General features: G+C 39.3%; 1 protein-coding gene across 2 annotated transcripts in view; it reads right to left on the bottom strand.

Annotated features, from left to right (window-relative positions):
- The window catches only part of mta1 (metastasis associated 1), a 47,940-nt gene extending 32,885 nt beyond the window's left edge, over positions 1–15,055 (bottom strand). For both annotated transcript variants that reach the window (XM_085257125.1, XM_085257126.1), the window contains exons 1-3: positions 14,937–15,055; positions 5,300–5,367; positions 1,118–1,211 (exon numbers count right to left, since the gene is read on the bottom strand). In XM_085257125.1, coding sequence (XP_085113251.1) covers positions 1,118–1,211; positions 5,300–5,367; positions 14,937–14,964 — 190 coding nt within the window. In that variant the 5' untranslated portion in view covers positions 14,965–15,055. The remainder of the gene's footprint in view (positions 1–1,117; positions 1,212–5,299; positions 5,368–14,936) is intronic.
- Between the last annotated feature and the right edge of the window lie 1,294 nt (positions 15,056–16,349).

Here is a 16,349-nt window from a genome sequence, read left to right as displayed (position 1 = left end):
ACTCAGGTCTTTTCAAGTTACATTTAAAATAGATATAACCTTCCAAGGCAAGGTTGGCTTGCAGACAAGGTTTACAACCGTATTCAACTAACAAGCAAACTGCACAGGTTTTTATTCAGTTAAAATATGTCTAGAAAATTACAATAAAATAAGAAGAAAATGCAAAGATTAAAGGAAAACAGACTAAGTGCCTTAAATATATGTAGCCAAACTGCATAGTTACCTCATAAAAGGCCCATAGTGGGACCTCGATGTACCTCCATGAGCCAAAAAAAAGGCACCTTTTACATGGTCAAACAGGTAATATGGAAGAAGAGGTGGTCATGCCAAAAGCAATATCTCTAAGTGGCAATAAATCCTGTATCCTTCTCTTCTTCTTTGGAGCACTCTGGAGCAGTGCCCTGAAGGCGTAATTTCCAACTGACCACGAGGGACGTGACCTAGTAGTCTCAATAGTTTGGCCTTTAAATGACATACTTGTGTTACCTGTTAACAGTTTTCATTTACACTACTTTCTTTTACTGTTATCAAAGCTACCATCACATTCTATGTCTCTCTGACGGAGCTTCTATATTTCCTGTTCCCTATTTTTAAAACCACCGCTTGAAGGCGCTTCTCTCAGACTAAACTTCCTGGTAGCCAGAACTTAAAAAGAAAAAAATAATAATAAAAACATACGAAAGGCACCTGAGATGGAGCCCAAGCAGCAATGCTCCAAGCTCTGAAGGACAGGAGCATATTCAAGCACAAACTAAACTCACCCAAACACTCAGACGTTACCATATTGATATACATAACTTATCGAATGCTTTCTGCAAGTAGGTCTATCAGAGGAGGGGCTAAAGTCTGGACCAGCTTGGTAAAAGAAAACAAACTTCAATTTTGTATCACCCCTTGATAAAATCTGAAGTGCAAACAAGCTTACAATCAAGCCAAACAACAAGCAGAGCTGTATTTTTCTGTTCAGGGAAATCTTGTTCGATTGGATGTGAAAGTACCACAAGTTTGCAGTGGAATATGACTGCAGAGGGTTGTCAGAAAGAAATGTTTCATGTCCTGGTTGACAGTTTTGTTTGTTGCATGATTTTGGCTGGCTGGGTTATGGTCGGTCACTCACTTGCATGTTTGTCTGCCAGAGCGATGAGTGTGCTGGAGATGTCCCTGCGCCGGTAAAAACACACCACTTTGGCCTCCACATTCCCATTGGCTGTCTGCAAACCAGAGACAATCAGCGTTACCATGGCAACAAGTGGTGCCTCACACAGAGAACCAACACGCGCATGCACGGGCACGCGCACACAGATGAAAAACCCATAACTGAGGCTAGCTTTTTAACTTTGCCTGAAAACAAAGTGGCCACAGCAATCCTCCAAAAAAAGAAAAAAGAAAAAAAAAAATCACGTGTTGCAGTGATGAGGACTGTCTGTGCAAGCCCAGCTCTTTTCCCTTTACATTAATTCCTACATAGATGTTTTCACACAGAACTGTTTTTAAATTAAAATCTGCATGACAATATTTTATTGAATACTACCTAAAAACAGAAACGAATACTCCTAGTAAGATTATTTAAAGTGTAAAAGATACTAAGTATAATTTAGACACCAAGTTATAGCTTTTACCTTTTTTCAAATCACTATGCATTAAGTTTTGAGCACTGACTAACTTTTTTATGAGTTTATTGTGTACTGTATCAGGAACGAAGGGATGACAAACAAAGTGAACACCTAACATAGATTTACATTCTGTAGACACTTCAGCTCTGCAGACTTTCTACTTTCCCAATCATCAAATAATTAAAATCCAATTTTCCAGTTCCATTTTTGAAAAAAAGGCCATAGAACAGAGGAGAGATAAATGGCCCATTTATGGCTACAAAATAAAACATTTTCTTTGAAAATGAAGAAAGTTTTGAAAAAAATAAAACTCCCACAGCACCCTGTGACAGCACATACCACAGTGAACCACATGAACCACAGTTAATCTTAACATTTCCAGTATCACTTCATAAATGATGTATGTGCACATTTAAGCTGTAAGAGCTGTATTTAGTGTACTACAGCCATTTATGGTCAGCACTATCATTGGAGTTTGTGTGTAAGAAACGAAAAACAAGGCCTATCTAGGATTTTTTTTTTTTTTAAATGGATCAGAGTTTAAATATAGGACAGCAGAATGAGGAGTGTTTCATACTGAATTAGATATTCTTGGGGGTGCATGTGCCCCATTGCAAATATTCTACTTGCTAAGTACTTTGCAACCAACAAATAATTAAGCAACACAATCAGCTGCTTCTCTTGTCTCTGGTCTTGCTGGGAGACTCCAAATCCACCTTGCAGCTAGCTCATAGCAGTCATTGTTCTGCTCTGTAGCCTCCATGAGGTGGCACAAGAACCAGCACTTCACCTGATGCAGGTTTTGGGTAGAGTGGCCCTGGAGCTCACACAGTACCTCAAGAGCAGAACAAGAAATACTGGTGTATACAGAATGATGGAGCATCCTGGAGAGTAGGTTGGGAAAAACGATGAGGCTTCAAATATAATTTGGCTGCTGTTAATATACCTGAGCAACACGCCCAAGTAAGATCTGTGATTTTAACAGTGAAATATACAGTTTCCTTTCACAATAGTATCATAAATAGACACAGAGAAATGTGCATGCAAGTTACATGAAAGCTATACACTGCATATTTATTTCACATTTTAATCAGCAGGCAAACCAACTGATTTGCAGCTTGTTGGGGCACAAAGATTTTCAGACTAAACTGTTAACTTGATCAGTTATCAGTTTTGATCAATGGAAATGTTTTCCCTCAGACACTGTATTTTCTAAACCAGCATCTCAGGCCGTATGGAAGAGAAACCCAAAGATCCCCGAGGAGCAGAGAGACTGACAGTGACAGACAGAATAGAAGGCCGACTCTGAGCTCTGTGTCAATCACATTAAACACTCTCCATATTATTCAGCGCAGGCCTGGAACAGGGGACAGACAGCCGGCACCTGTAACTAGTCTACAGAGACATCTCTTTTTCTGCTTCTTTAACTGAACAACGTACCAAATAGCAGGCTGGGATTTACCCAACACCTTAACAGCAACATCATCATTAATGTGACACTACAACGCAATACTGCTTTCACTACTGCATTATGCTGAATAAAAACATACCATTTACTATATGAACCACATAAATCATACATTTAAAAGTATAATAAAAATCTGTCTACTAACATTTGGTTTCTCTTTTCATTAAGATCTAGTTTGTAGAATTTGTCAAGACTAGCATCCCATATTCAAGTAGTGCATTGTCTAAAAACACACTAACAGTAAAAAATAAAAGTACACCCATTGTTAATTCTAAGGCTTTACATATCTGGGCATTAAAAAAAAAACAATGTAGTCCATAACAAGGCTTAAGAACCAGGTAAATTTAACCTCAGATGAAAAACAGCACAAGGCATTTACAATGTGTCATTATTTAATTAAGCCAAAATGCAGAAACAGTGTGTGAAAAACTAATTGCACACCATGATTCAATAGCTTTAAGAACCACTTTTAGCAATAATAACTTGAAGAAATCATTTTAAGTACGACTTAATCAGTCTGTCACATTGTTGTGGTGGAACTTGGGCTCACTCTTCGTACAGTGTTACTTCAGTTCATTGAGGTTTGTGGGCATTAATTTATGCACAGCTCTTTTAAGGTCCCACCACAGCATTTTAATCAGGCTGAGGTCTGGACTTTGTCTGGATCATTGAATCACTTGGATTTTTTCACTTTTCAGCCACTCTGGAAGAGATTTGCTAGTGTGCTTGGGATCACTGTCCTGGTGACACAATTTTAGCCAAGCTTTAGATGACCTCACATTTAACTCTAGAATACTTTGGTATACAAAAGGAGTTGACTCAATGACTGCAAAGCATGCCAAAATCACTACCCTTCTACCACCGTGCTTGACAGTTTGTCTCACTATAGTCTCATCTGTCCAAATGATATTGTTCCTGAAGTCCTGGCGATTTGTTCAGATGTGACTTTCCTTCTCCAAGCCATGCTGCCATGTTCTCTCTTCAAGATAAGAGGCAAATTTCCAAACAAGCCATACTTGTCCAGTCAATTACTGAAGCCTATATAGTGTCTTAAATGTGCCTCTTGGATTGTCTGCAATTCCTCCAAGCGTTACATGGTCTGACCTTGAAGTGAGTTTATTGGGATGTCCACTTTAGTGTAGACTGGCAACTGTGAATAATCTTTCTCGCTGTCGCACGATGGACTTCAAAGTGTTTGGAAATTGACTTTTAACCCTACTCAGATTGATGGACAGCAACATTTGATTCATTAAGATCATTGCTGACATCTTTCTTCCTTGGCACTGTGTTAACACACACACCTGAATCCTTCAGACCAAAAAACTGACAAAGCTTCTGCTTTTATAGAGGTGACCATACTTGATGATGATCAAGTGAATTTGATTAGGAGCACCTGGCTGATACTTCCCCTTTTAATCCCCGTGGACACAGTTAGCACATACTTAGTCTTTCCACATGCTGCTCCCGCATTTTGGCTTAATATTTGCTAAATAATGACATGGTGTAATATGTTTTGTTTTTCTTCTGGGGTTACATTTACCTAATTTTAAGACCCGTAAAAGACCAAGTTTTTCTGATGCCCTGATATATAAAACTTATAATTTTAAGAGGCTGTATTTTCTTTTTTTAATGACTGTAAGTCTGAAGCCGAATGAAAGCCTATTTGCTGTCGCATACGCAATAAAAATCTGCAAATCATCACACTTCAGAAGCTGGGACACTTCAGCACAGATAATGATTTCGTTTCTCTCAATAAATAAATCAGCCTATCATTACATGCCTCTTTTCAACATTCCCCAAACCAAAATTTGCATTGTAATCAAAGTGCAATTTGTTCAGATGTTATGTTCACTCTAATAAATTATGAAGTGAAATGACACATGTACAGTGAAAGAAATAATTAGGCAGTTTAATATATTCCCCTCCTACCTAAGAGGAGTTTTGCACTGAACAAGCTGTAGAAAGTATAAAGTAGCTTCAGATATCAAAAAAGCTAATGAAAATAGATTTTAATGGCAAAACTATTCTACATTACAAGATACATTTATTTATTTTTACTTAAATATACAAAAAAAGCACCTAATATTAGTTAAAATGTGCCTTCATTAAAGTGTATTTGAATGTTTGAGATAGAGACATTAATATCCGATTTGCAGTGCTGGGATATGTGCTGCATTCAAGGGTATAAATTCAACCTCAGACACCCACTCACACTCACCTTGTTCAGCTCCTCTATCCTCCTGATCAGCAGTGGGTTACTGGACGAGTTCTCAAAATAAACATAATCTGCAGAGGAACAGTAAGAAGGAGAAGGAGGAACAGAAAGAAACAGAGTGGGGAATGGAAAGAGAAAGACAAAGAAGTGTCAGTTAGCAATGTGAGGTCAGTCAAACGTTCAGGGCAATTTCCAATTGGACCACACAACGACAGCTTGATTAGTCAAGAGGAAAGTGCAGCAGAGACATACACAAAATGTTGATTTAACTCGATTAGGCTAATTTCATACACAGCAGTTGCTGTTGTAGTTGGGAAGTCTGACAGAATGAGATGTTGACGTGCTAATGCACACTCGCACATAAACAACAAAACTGGCTCTCCAACCCTTCCATTCAAATAGCAAACCTTGTATTTCCCCAGCCCTCATGCTTTCTTTGTCTTATTGCTCCATTCATTCTCCCCATGTGTGGTGGTGTTTGTATGCGCAGTGTGTCTGCATTTGTGTGTGGGTGTACGAGAGACACTGCACAGGCTTTACCACGCGTGTGTGGATTTACTATGCATTCGTGTTAACGTGTATGCGTGTGTGTGTGTGTTGCTCCTGGCACCACTCCAGGCCCATTGGAGGCTTAGCTCTCACCAGGATGTCCCCACAGGCCCCAGTCTTGGTAGGGTGCCTGGTCTTAGCCCTGCATGTGTCTTGGCTGAGTGCTGTCAGATTATACCCCACACTTGATATGTTGCCTGGAGCTGGAGCTATCCTCCCTTCACCCTAAATCTGCCCCCTCCCATCCCCCCACGCTCCCCTAAGACCCGTCTTCTTGACCGACTAGGCCAGAGATCGCCCAAAATTCCACCAGCACAACCGCAACATACACTGACTCTTGCCTTCATTTCTTGCTCCTCCTGTGTCCAACACTTAACTGGTTTAGGCATGCACCCATCCTGTTAGCACACCCATAATCTGCAACGACATCCAAGTCTAACCCGCACAATAATAAGTGCCACAGTTAAAGGAAAAATCCTCATACAAAACATTGTAAACACAATTAAAACAATTATCTAAGACGCATTTATCAAGCCGTTCTGTTCCAGCTTCCTTTTAAAACCCAAAGGTGACTTTCAAACAGTTTTGTGGTTGGTCAAATGGTTTTGCCCAACCAAAAAGTTCAACCAATATGGAAGATATTCCATTTTTGACTCTAAAGTTGTTAGCCATCATCTTTGAAAACCAACTGAATAAATTATTCAGACATTGATAAAGTTTTTTTCTGCTGAAATCGTAAATGTAGTCTCAGTGCATTAGTCTCAGTCTTGCCTCTCCCTCCCCGTCCTCAGTCCAGAGGACTCATTTGGCTTTTTTTTTTTTTTTTAAACTAATGACAAGTATGACTAGAAAGGCATTTTGTAACTTTGTGTAAGATGATATCATGTTTCCATCTACATAACAACCTATAGATGGTTTACACAACACACATTATCCAAGCAGGAAATGAAGCTTTCACTACTGGATATAAGATCTCTTCAAAGCTTTGCAACAGAAAAAGCTGCAGCGCTTATATGCTGGAACTTCCAACACTGAATTCTTTGAGGTTTCATTGATCATTTATACAACTACTTATCTGGGGTCCTTATTGGGTGAAGGTAGGGGTGCTCAGAGAGACCGCAAGACACACAGTCAGCTGAAGAATTGGTTTTGCTAAAGAATTATTTTTGCAATTCATTTTCTCTGCATTGCATTTTCTTTTCTGTCTTGAGCTTTATTTTCATACGTATGCCTGGCATGCATAAATTGCAGTATTTAATGTGTTTCTGCAAACATACTGTATGCTTTCAGTACTCCCCATGCAACGGCCAGGATGCATTTATGTCATAGGGCACCGAGGATACAAAACAAACTTTTGCCTGTTGAATACCAGAGGAGCATACTGAGAGCTCCTTCCCATGAACGACAGTATGAACAAAGTTTAGTGTTTTTTTATGGTTTTTTTTCTCTTTACTCAGTTTTCAAACTAATCTGTACCAATTCACAGAATTTCTTTGTCTCGTCTTGGGTGTTCTTAACTGCAACTCTGTTGAGGAAAAAACGGCATGTAAAGACACTGTCTTTGGCGCAGAGGAACCCGAGTGAAAACAGTTTCCTAACAATTCACAAACAACCAAAATAAACTGAACTACCAATGACATCACATCTGACATGTATATATTTAATATGTCTGCTGACTGTAACATTTCCAATAATCAACAGTCAAACGTTGAAAGTTTATCTCAGAGACAGTCTCGCCCACGCTAATCTTTAACACATAATAATGCAAAGCAACCACTGCATCTGCATAGGGGGCACACCTTGACTTCTCCACTGGAAAACCTTTTGCTCCACTATGCTCATTGGTATTCTTCTCTCCACCCACACTTATAACTGAATACAAGAGGTTCACGCCCAGTCTGAAGTTTTGTAATGCAAGATAACTCTAATTTCCAGAGCTACGGTTGGCAGATAACGTTTATTTTATTTAAACCCTTGAAAAAATTTTCTATGCATTAAGCCACTGAACAATCATCATTTGCATGAAGATGTAAAACTTTAGCACTTCCTCCAAGTAGCAAAAGCAATTCAGAAGGCATACACAGTGCAAATTTTATGACTTGCGTCTTCCAGCAACCCTCTTTTTACTGTTGAACATTGCTACAAGATGGGAAAAGATCGTCACATCATGCCTGTCTACTCTTCACCCTGTAACAGCTTGTTACTAGACTCCGCTGCCACTGTGACATCTCCGTCCCGCTGCTGAATATCAAATAGGCCAAGCTGAAATTGAGCGGCACACAGAGAAAGAAAATGAAGACGAGATATCCGACTTGCTCGCTTTCAGACACACATGTGAGTCAGCAGCACGGAGGTCAGGGGTTGAAGAAACTGGCTTGTGACTAGTTGTGATCACCAGATTGGCTGTGAAACTGCGAGAAAGTGACCAAGACACTATCCTTTTATTAAGCACGGTCAAGTCATCCTTGAACAAAAAAAAAAAAAACTTGTTCAGCATGAACAGAAACTGAATAGCTAATTAAACTACCGGTAATCAGAAACAGTTTTTTGATTTAATACTGCTTGAAACTTATTTTAGCTTCTGAAACGTGACTTACGCCTTTCACATGTAGTCTTACATCACAAAACGTGAAATATCTATTTCGGTTTTAATCTCTTTAAAGACATATTTTCCCATTTTAAGTTTGAAATCATTTAATGTTCAATGAAAGAATTTTCAGAATATAATGAAAGTAATCCTTGACTGCTGCGGCCATTATTCCTACCTGCCTGTAACAGAACAAGCTGTACTGTAGTGCAGCCATGAATCAATTAGTTATTTCATACACATTTAGAAACAGTTATTTAGATTCAATTATAAGCTTTGGCTCTTTTTTTCTCAGGGAAATTGGCAAGAAAGGATTTTAAATTTATTTACATAAACAAACAAAACCTTTCCCTTTTGGACTATTGATTAGGAAACAAAACATTCCAGGACACCAACTTGCTGTGGGACGCTGTGATAGCCATGCTGTAAATAATCAATCAACTAATCATCACATGAATTACTACTGAGAACGGAAAATCCCTTTGTTGCAAAAAAATGAAAAGGAAAAAAAGTCCATGTTTACAAGAAGAATCCTAATTTACCAAAAAAAAATAAAAAAAATAGGGACAAGTCTCTTGGCAAAGCGTGGGGAGAAATGATGACGTGTAGCTGCGGCCCTCAAACGCTCACCAGCTCAGAGGGACCCATTAATCAGGAGCCAAAATGCGTCATAACCATTTTAGAAAATGAAGCAGAACCACATGTTGAACATTCGGTTTGATGTGGTGTTGGGTGTGAATCGCCACTACATGCTAAGATTTTTTTTTTTCCCCCCTTGGTTGGTGACAGCACGTCTCCCGCTACATTTAGAGAAGGTGGGACTTTGGGCAAAGCTCAACGTGTTCTTTTTTTTCCTGGCACGGAAATTTAAGTTACCAAGAATGGAAACACTTAAGTTCAACCCGTGTCCCTTCCTGCCACCTCCAGAAGAAGAAAAAAAATTGTAATAAAATAACCATGGGAGGAAAATGGCTCAGTGACTGTCCAGAACAGCCTGGTTGAATGTTGGAGTTTCTACATGTGAGGAGCTGAAGCCTGTTGAAGAGCAAGCTGGAGAGGAACTCAAAATGAGAGCAACAGAAAGAGAGAGCCTGTAGGCAATGAGCAGCATCAGTCTCTCGGTTTCCCATCAGCCCTCCCGTCACATCAGCCCGCGTACAACCACCCCGCTCTCCATCCCCCACTTTCAGCGTCAGCCAATCGGCAGGCTCCGGCGGCCATGATGTCATAGTGCAGTCAAATTTTCTGTGAGCCAATCAAGGCACGTTATTGAGCCCCGAAAGAGAGAGTCTGCTGGGCTGATTCAAACCAGGCCAGAGAGACAGACTGGCAGAGACGCAATGATGAGAGAGACAGAGAGAAAGAAAACATGAGATAAATAATCAACCAGAAAGAGATAAAATCTAATATAAGTGGAACAGGTGTGCGAATTACAATCAAAATAACCTGTATCCAAACATTCACTGTAAACTTCGGTTAAGGTGACCAGGATAATCCAAGATGCACATTGTAAGGGCCTAAAGTCCAAATCCCACAGCTCTGGCTGAAAACTATACTGTATTGGTGGTCTCATCGAGACACACTTTACATAGTCGTAGTGGTTTATTATGTTAAATATGCCCTCCAGAAAGTACAATTCACCAACACTATGCTCATCTTATTACCTAAATCTCTGTTTTCAAACAACTTTGTCATTGAGAGTTTCTTAAAGCAATTTAAATTAAGCAATCCCAGAGGGAACATCACTTGTCGAACAGCTCAGAGACACACCCTGCAACACACTCCTAGTTAAAGGCATTTGAGTAGGCACAGTCATGAGACAAACAGCTGGGAATCTGTGTATTAGCATATTATAACTTATGTAGTACATTAAAGCTGCAGTGATTAGCCATTTGAATTATTAGATTAGTTAACAAAAAGCAAATTAACATGTGAAATTCATTACATTTCTGATTGTAGCTTCTACAGATCGCAGACATCACAAAGAGGATACAAGAATGCTGAACCGAAATCTGTGACCAACACCAACAGACAGCAGTTCCCCACAGCCAATCATCTACTTTATAACAGCTGAAGTGGGAAACATAATAAGAAAACCACACTGTTGCAATGATGCAAGAGGTTCAAAACAATTTTAACAGGGATCATTACTGTAGTGAAGATGTAGACAAGTACAGCTGCAGTTTCCTTTTTTGCCTTAGTGTATCCAGAACATAAATTGGCTCAGCAATCGTTCGAGTACTCTAACCCTGACTCGCTGATCCTGTCGGCACTTTTAAGCAGAGTCTAAAATTAAGCGGTCATAAAACTTTGTTCATACCTAGTAAAGGGTATGAACCTTTTTTTTTTTTAACAAATTTGACTGTTGATTCTGTGTATGTGTTTTCTTGTACGTCTCACTGACTACTGAAATCAAAGTTACACCTCTCTCCTCATGTATCCATGACTTGGGATGGGACTATTTTCTGAACTTCTACAGACTACGTGGTGAATCATCAAATTCGTAGACATTTCAAACGATAGCTGGAAGTCTGCCTGTACATCCCTAAAAGACAGCTCTACCAACACTGTGATTATGTGACAGAAAAACCAACAACGCAGTGACCAACTGATCTTTGCTTCCATTTAGTCTGCAATATGCTAGCCCCAATAAAGCTGCACCATGGCATATCCAAATATTTCAACTTAATGAAATGATGCAATTTATTTCAAATTCAAAAAGTGCTCCAGCTTCAAACTCATCTCTAGAGAACTCAATGTCTACACGTAGTACAGCATACTTTAGTCATATTTCTCTTTTTTTCCAAAGGCTGGGCTAGAGCTAGAAAGGGAGCTGGAGAGGCAGCAGAGGAAGAGCATGAACATCTGCCCACGTTAGTCCAAGCAAACACACGCCCTCCACAGCTCACACCCCATCCGATGCTTACTCATGCAGTCACACGGACAGGTGTGTCTGTTGTCAGAAGCAGCAACCGCAGACAAGATAGACTGCCATAGTATGGATGAAGGTTTCTATGGTAATAGAAGCTAATTTAATATCCTAAAGTCAAACTCGCACCTTATTTTCACACTTTGATATCACTCACAATCAAGTACGATCTGCTGTATGCACAGATGCATACACCTCTGTACAGTCTATACAATCTACCTGGCCTGCTAGTATCTGCTAGGATTCCTGGCAAAAGCAGGAAAGAGACAAAAATATGTCTTTCATATCCCGTCCCGCTCACTTTTCTGACATATTATAATATTTTACACAGAGGAATAAAAAAATGTTTAAAAAGCAGTTTTGCATAAAGTCAGCAGTGGTGTTAAGGCTGAGATGGATTTGATCTTATAATAATTAGATCACAACTCCCATGACACCTTGCAATCATACTGCAGCAGCCACTGCAGCTTGCACTTAACAAATGCGATAAATCAGCAAATTTTTCCACTCTTTTCTCAAACATTCATTCTAGTGAAGTTTATACAACCAGACCCTTAAGTCCATAGGAAACACAAGGAAGCTAGCAAACAGGGGTTATTGTGATTGGCGTTCGGGCAGTTTGACCCCCTCAGAAACACAATGATACTTTGCTGAATGGATGTAAAAAGGTTGTCATGCATCTGTCCAACTAGTTGTCCTGAACTTGGCAGGATTGAAGCAAAGAAGCCTCAGCTCGCCACTCAGCGAGTACACCCACCAGACCCTGCAAGAGACACAACTGCCAGCGTGGGAGATTAACACCAGCCATGAGCCAAACAAAGTGTGGGCACTGTCAAAGTTTGTAATTTAGTCAGTTTGTAGATTAGTAAACAGTGCAACACCTTCAGGCACATTCTGAATAATTACTGTAGAAAATCCTCACCATCCAAAGGAAATGTGGGCATTAACACCCAAGTTTCTCACTTTTTAAGTTAGTAAACAATGCAACACATTTTGCAAACTCTGTGCAAGAGCTGTCACAATCCAAACATTTCAATACAAGTTCTTATTTAAAGGATGGATCCCGTATTTTCCAATTATTTCTTTAAATAACAGACCTCTACCCATATGACGACCGAAGAAGTGTTTGCATCCTGTAATCATTCCTCGTGATCATAACATCCTCGGATATGGCCTCATACTGCAGTTCCGATGCAGGTGATGGGGGAATAAAACCCACACTCCTCATTCTAGGTAGAAATATATTTTGACCAGAGCAACACAGTTTCAGAAAATACAAACAGGACATCTTTTACTATATTTTGGAACATCTCTATCACAGTAGGTCCTCATTCAGAAGCCTGTTGTACAAATTCATTTTAAAAGAAACAAACAGAGGATGACCTGGCCAAAAACTGAACCTGGCTTAACACCACCAAGCAACTTACTGTAATATTGACTACAAAATCAAAGCTCCACAGTTTTAAAAGCCTGTCCGCTTTTTTCAATGATAGGTCTGAATACCCACTAGCAAAAATTGTAGTAAACTTTCTAAACAACTTGACAACCAAATTTAGAACATCATGATCTCAGGAAAGCATTGTTTTCACTTGGGGAAAACAAGTCGTCAGCAAGTCTTAGAGGCTTTTTTAAAATTTCACTGCATTCATAAAAACGTCTTCCAACCGCTGAAATGGTTAAAAGTTATCGTGTAGCCTACACTTAGTCACCAACACTTTCCTGCACATGAGGGAAAGCACTAGGAAGAAGTGCTGCAGGCACCGGAAGAGTGGCTTGTGGCCTGGATGGTGAAAACAAAGACATCAAGACCTTTTGTCTTTTGTCCACTGCTCATTCAAGGGGACTCATTGCTTTCCCAAGATGATCCTGCATTGTCTTGCAAAGCAGCAGCCATCTTTGTGTGGGCTTCTGCTTTGTTCTGGTGTTGGCCTGGAGAAGCTTCAGTCAATTATGAGGCCTATTTTTAGGCCAAACTAGAACTGTGATTTTATTTTTTTAAACTAGAAGTGTGGTTGTAGGACGAATTAAGACTATGCTTATTAAATTGTGTTTTGTAGTTTTAAATTGAATTGTGAAGGTTGAGCTTACTTTTTACTTTTTCACTTTTCCAAAAAAGTAATCAACTTTGCTTTGATGACTGAGCATTAAATGTTTAAGCCATTCTGATTGATTAGATTTCACAAATTAGTCAAACTACACAACCTTAAAGCTGCGAGGTAGATATGAAATAAATGAAACAATCTTTTTTACTGCAAATTAGTGTGCTACAAACAAGACATACAAGCTTAACTGGTTGGTATGTCAGTGTAAGAGACTGACAGCGTAAACAGAAATACTAAACTAAGTAACATCTGGCTGGTAAAGTGTTAACTTTTTACCCTGCTCCAACATAATCCAGCTCTCACTCAGGTAGGCTTTGTTTCATTTGACTAAATAACAATGCCATTATCTTCAGCATAGGCTATTTTTGATTCATGCTCCAAGCCAACTGCAATCACATCAGTCATATTTCAAATGACATTAGTACTTAATAATCTTAAAAACATAATCAGTTTGCTTTCCCTCCCTTTTCTACTGACAAATGGCCACAGAGTCCAAAAAGACATTAAAGTGGATGAATAAAGAAAGAATAAAGAAACTGTCCTGCAAATGCTTAGGACTGCCATCTCCATTACAGTCGTCACATCAAACCTCTGTGTGGTGACACTTTTTGACAGCTAAATTTGAAGTTTTTTGAAGACACATCTAAAAAGCTCTCCATTTTTTATGCATCTCCACTGCAAACCCCCTCAAAACAGCACATTCTATTTAAAATACAGTGCAGCTATAGTGGTTATCGTGTTTTCATTTTCACACAGTACCTACGGGATGTAAATCAGGGGAATATATGCAGGGGAAAAATGAGTGGGAGGGGAAATCAGGATTTTTAATTTGGTATTAAGTTGAATTGCCTGCACAAAAGAAGCGAAGACACACTGGTTATAAATGTGTAAAACGGATCTCTACGCATGCTTTGAGAATTTTAGTGGTTCCTGCATGTAAAGTGTTGTCTTTAACTTTTTGTTCCACTCCTTCCCTGCATTTTAAAAGCATGCACTCCTTGCTGCTGTCTTGTGAGCACTGAGAGGTTTCTGCAGGACACTTAAAGCACTTACGACGTTACTTATGGCTGTGAGCGTATAGTCCGGGCTGTAGCTGAATGGCACGCAAAACTTTTAGAATATATCCACTACGTTACATCAAAATATATAGAAGCGCAATGCATGTTACTCAGAGTGCATCGTTGCACTAAAGTACTTGTTTGCTAAGTTGCAAGAAAAACGCAAAAAGAAGCGAGGAAATCCGGGGAGCAGTTTTGTAAAGAGAACCACTACTCTTCATCACCATCCTCCTCTTCACAGTCACCATCATCATCATCTGTGAAGCACAAGGCTCTTTAGCTTTAGGGAAATAAAAGAAGGGAAGCAAAAGACGGACCACGCGCTGTAAATACATAAAAGAACCGACGTTAATCATGGCGAGTCCGCCATAAAAAATTACAGGAAGGTCTTAAAATACTACCCCCTCCACCTTACCTCCAACCCGGTACATGTTCGCTGCCATGACTGCCCCCGGTCCCTGGCTTCCTCTCCAGGTAGAGGGGTGGCTCTCTTCTCTCTCGCGCTGCCGGAGCTGTGTTAGCACTGCCGCCGCTCTGTGTTGGAAAATGGTGGATTGATCAATACGAAGAGACTGGCTGGCTGCCTTAAAGAGACAGTACGCCTTTTTTCTTTTAGCCCACAACTTTGGCGCTGGTAAATGGGAATCAGCACTGTAACAAATTAACGATTTAATTAAACAAATTTCTTTAACTTAAAATAAAATTTAATAAATAAATAAATAAATATTTGCCTTTTTAAACTGTACCTACGTCACTGTTAGCAACCAAGCACGCGCTCGTCCGAAAAGAAGCGTTTTCCTATTAACTTTGCTTAACTTTACTACTCGGTTAACCTTACATAAGTAGTTCATTTACCTTTTACTTGCCAGTTTAGATTATAAACGGAAGGGTACATTTCTTGGAAATGGACCTGTATTTATTATTAAGACATGAAACTTGGATACTAGCTTAAAGTTTTATTTATTTATGATAATTATACAGCTCTTTAATCAACTAATCGACAAGTATCGCGATAACTTACGGTGGAAAGCAAGTCTTTAAGTAAGAGCTCGATGTGAAAACTTCCAGGGCCTACCAGGCCTACTTCGGACTGTATAAACTCCCACATTGGATGACTCATGAATTGTGGACAGGTTCCAGAGCTGGTTTTAAAATAAGCCTTTTACCTGGAACTGTATAGCTGTGTAAAAATGCATCAGCCCTAAAAATAAACCAGTGCTGTGATCCTAAATCCCTCAATGCTCACAGTGTCAGTGAGGGTCAGAGGTCAGTGGACCGGCAGGGGAGGGATGCACGGGCTTAAATGTAAAAATAACAAAGTATGTTAAATATAATTCATGTATATTAGAAAGACACCGGGTCATCCCTGTGGTCTAATTTTTAGGGTGGTTTATAGTGGTGGTTTTGGGGCTGTCATGATAGGGCACACTGTCGTGTAGCTATATAGTTTTGTCTTTTAATGTTAAACATTTATTTAACATTTGTCCTTAAATACATAATTTTATTAACAAAAGAAAGGAAGACATATGCAAATTCTTCCAATCTAAAAAGGTGTATTAAAGTTAGGATTGGTGGTTTATGTATAAGATAGCATAGCTCTTTTTTGTCTCACTGTATAGGACTACATTATAACCACAGCATGCAGTGAAGGCAGAAACATGCAGTGAATTATGGTATGATAATATGAGATATATTTTGGATTCTGGAAATACTATGGAGATTTAGGATTATTAAGCTTATTACAATGACATGGTTAGTCCACAGTACAACTCTATGTGCACGTGGTTAGGAGAACAAGCTAATAATCTGCCATTAAAATAGGATGTTG

This window comes from Mchenga conophoros, linkage group LG19 (assembly GCF_057382185.1).
Source record: "Mchenga conophoros isolate Kocher_MC1m ecotype Shallow Benthic linkage group LG19, M_conophoros_male_GT1.1, whole genome shotgun sequence".
Lineage (NCBI taxonomy): Eukaryota > Metazoa > Chordata > Actinopteri > Cichliformes > Cichlidae > Mchenga > Mchenga conophoros.
The sequence above is the reverse complement of the archived record's forward strand: the minus strand, read 5'-3'. Positions and strand labels throughout refer to the sequence as shown.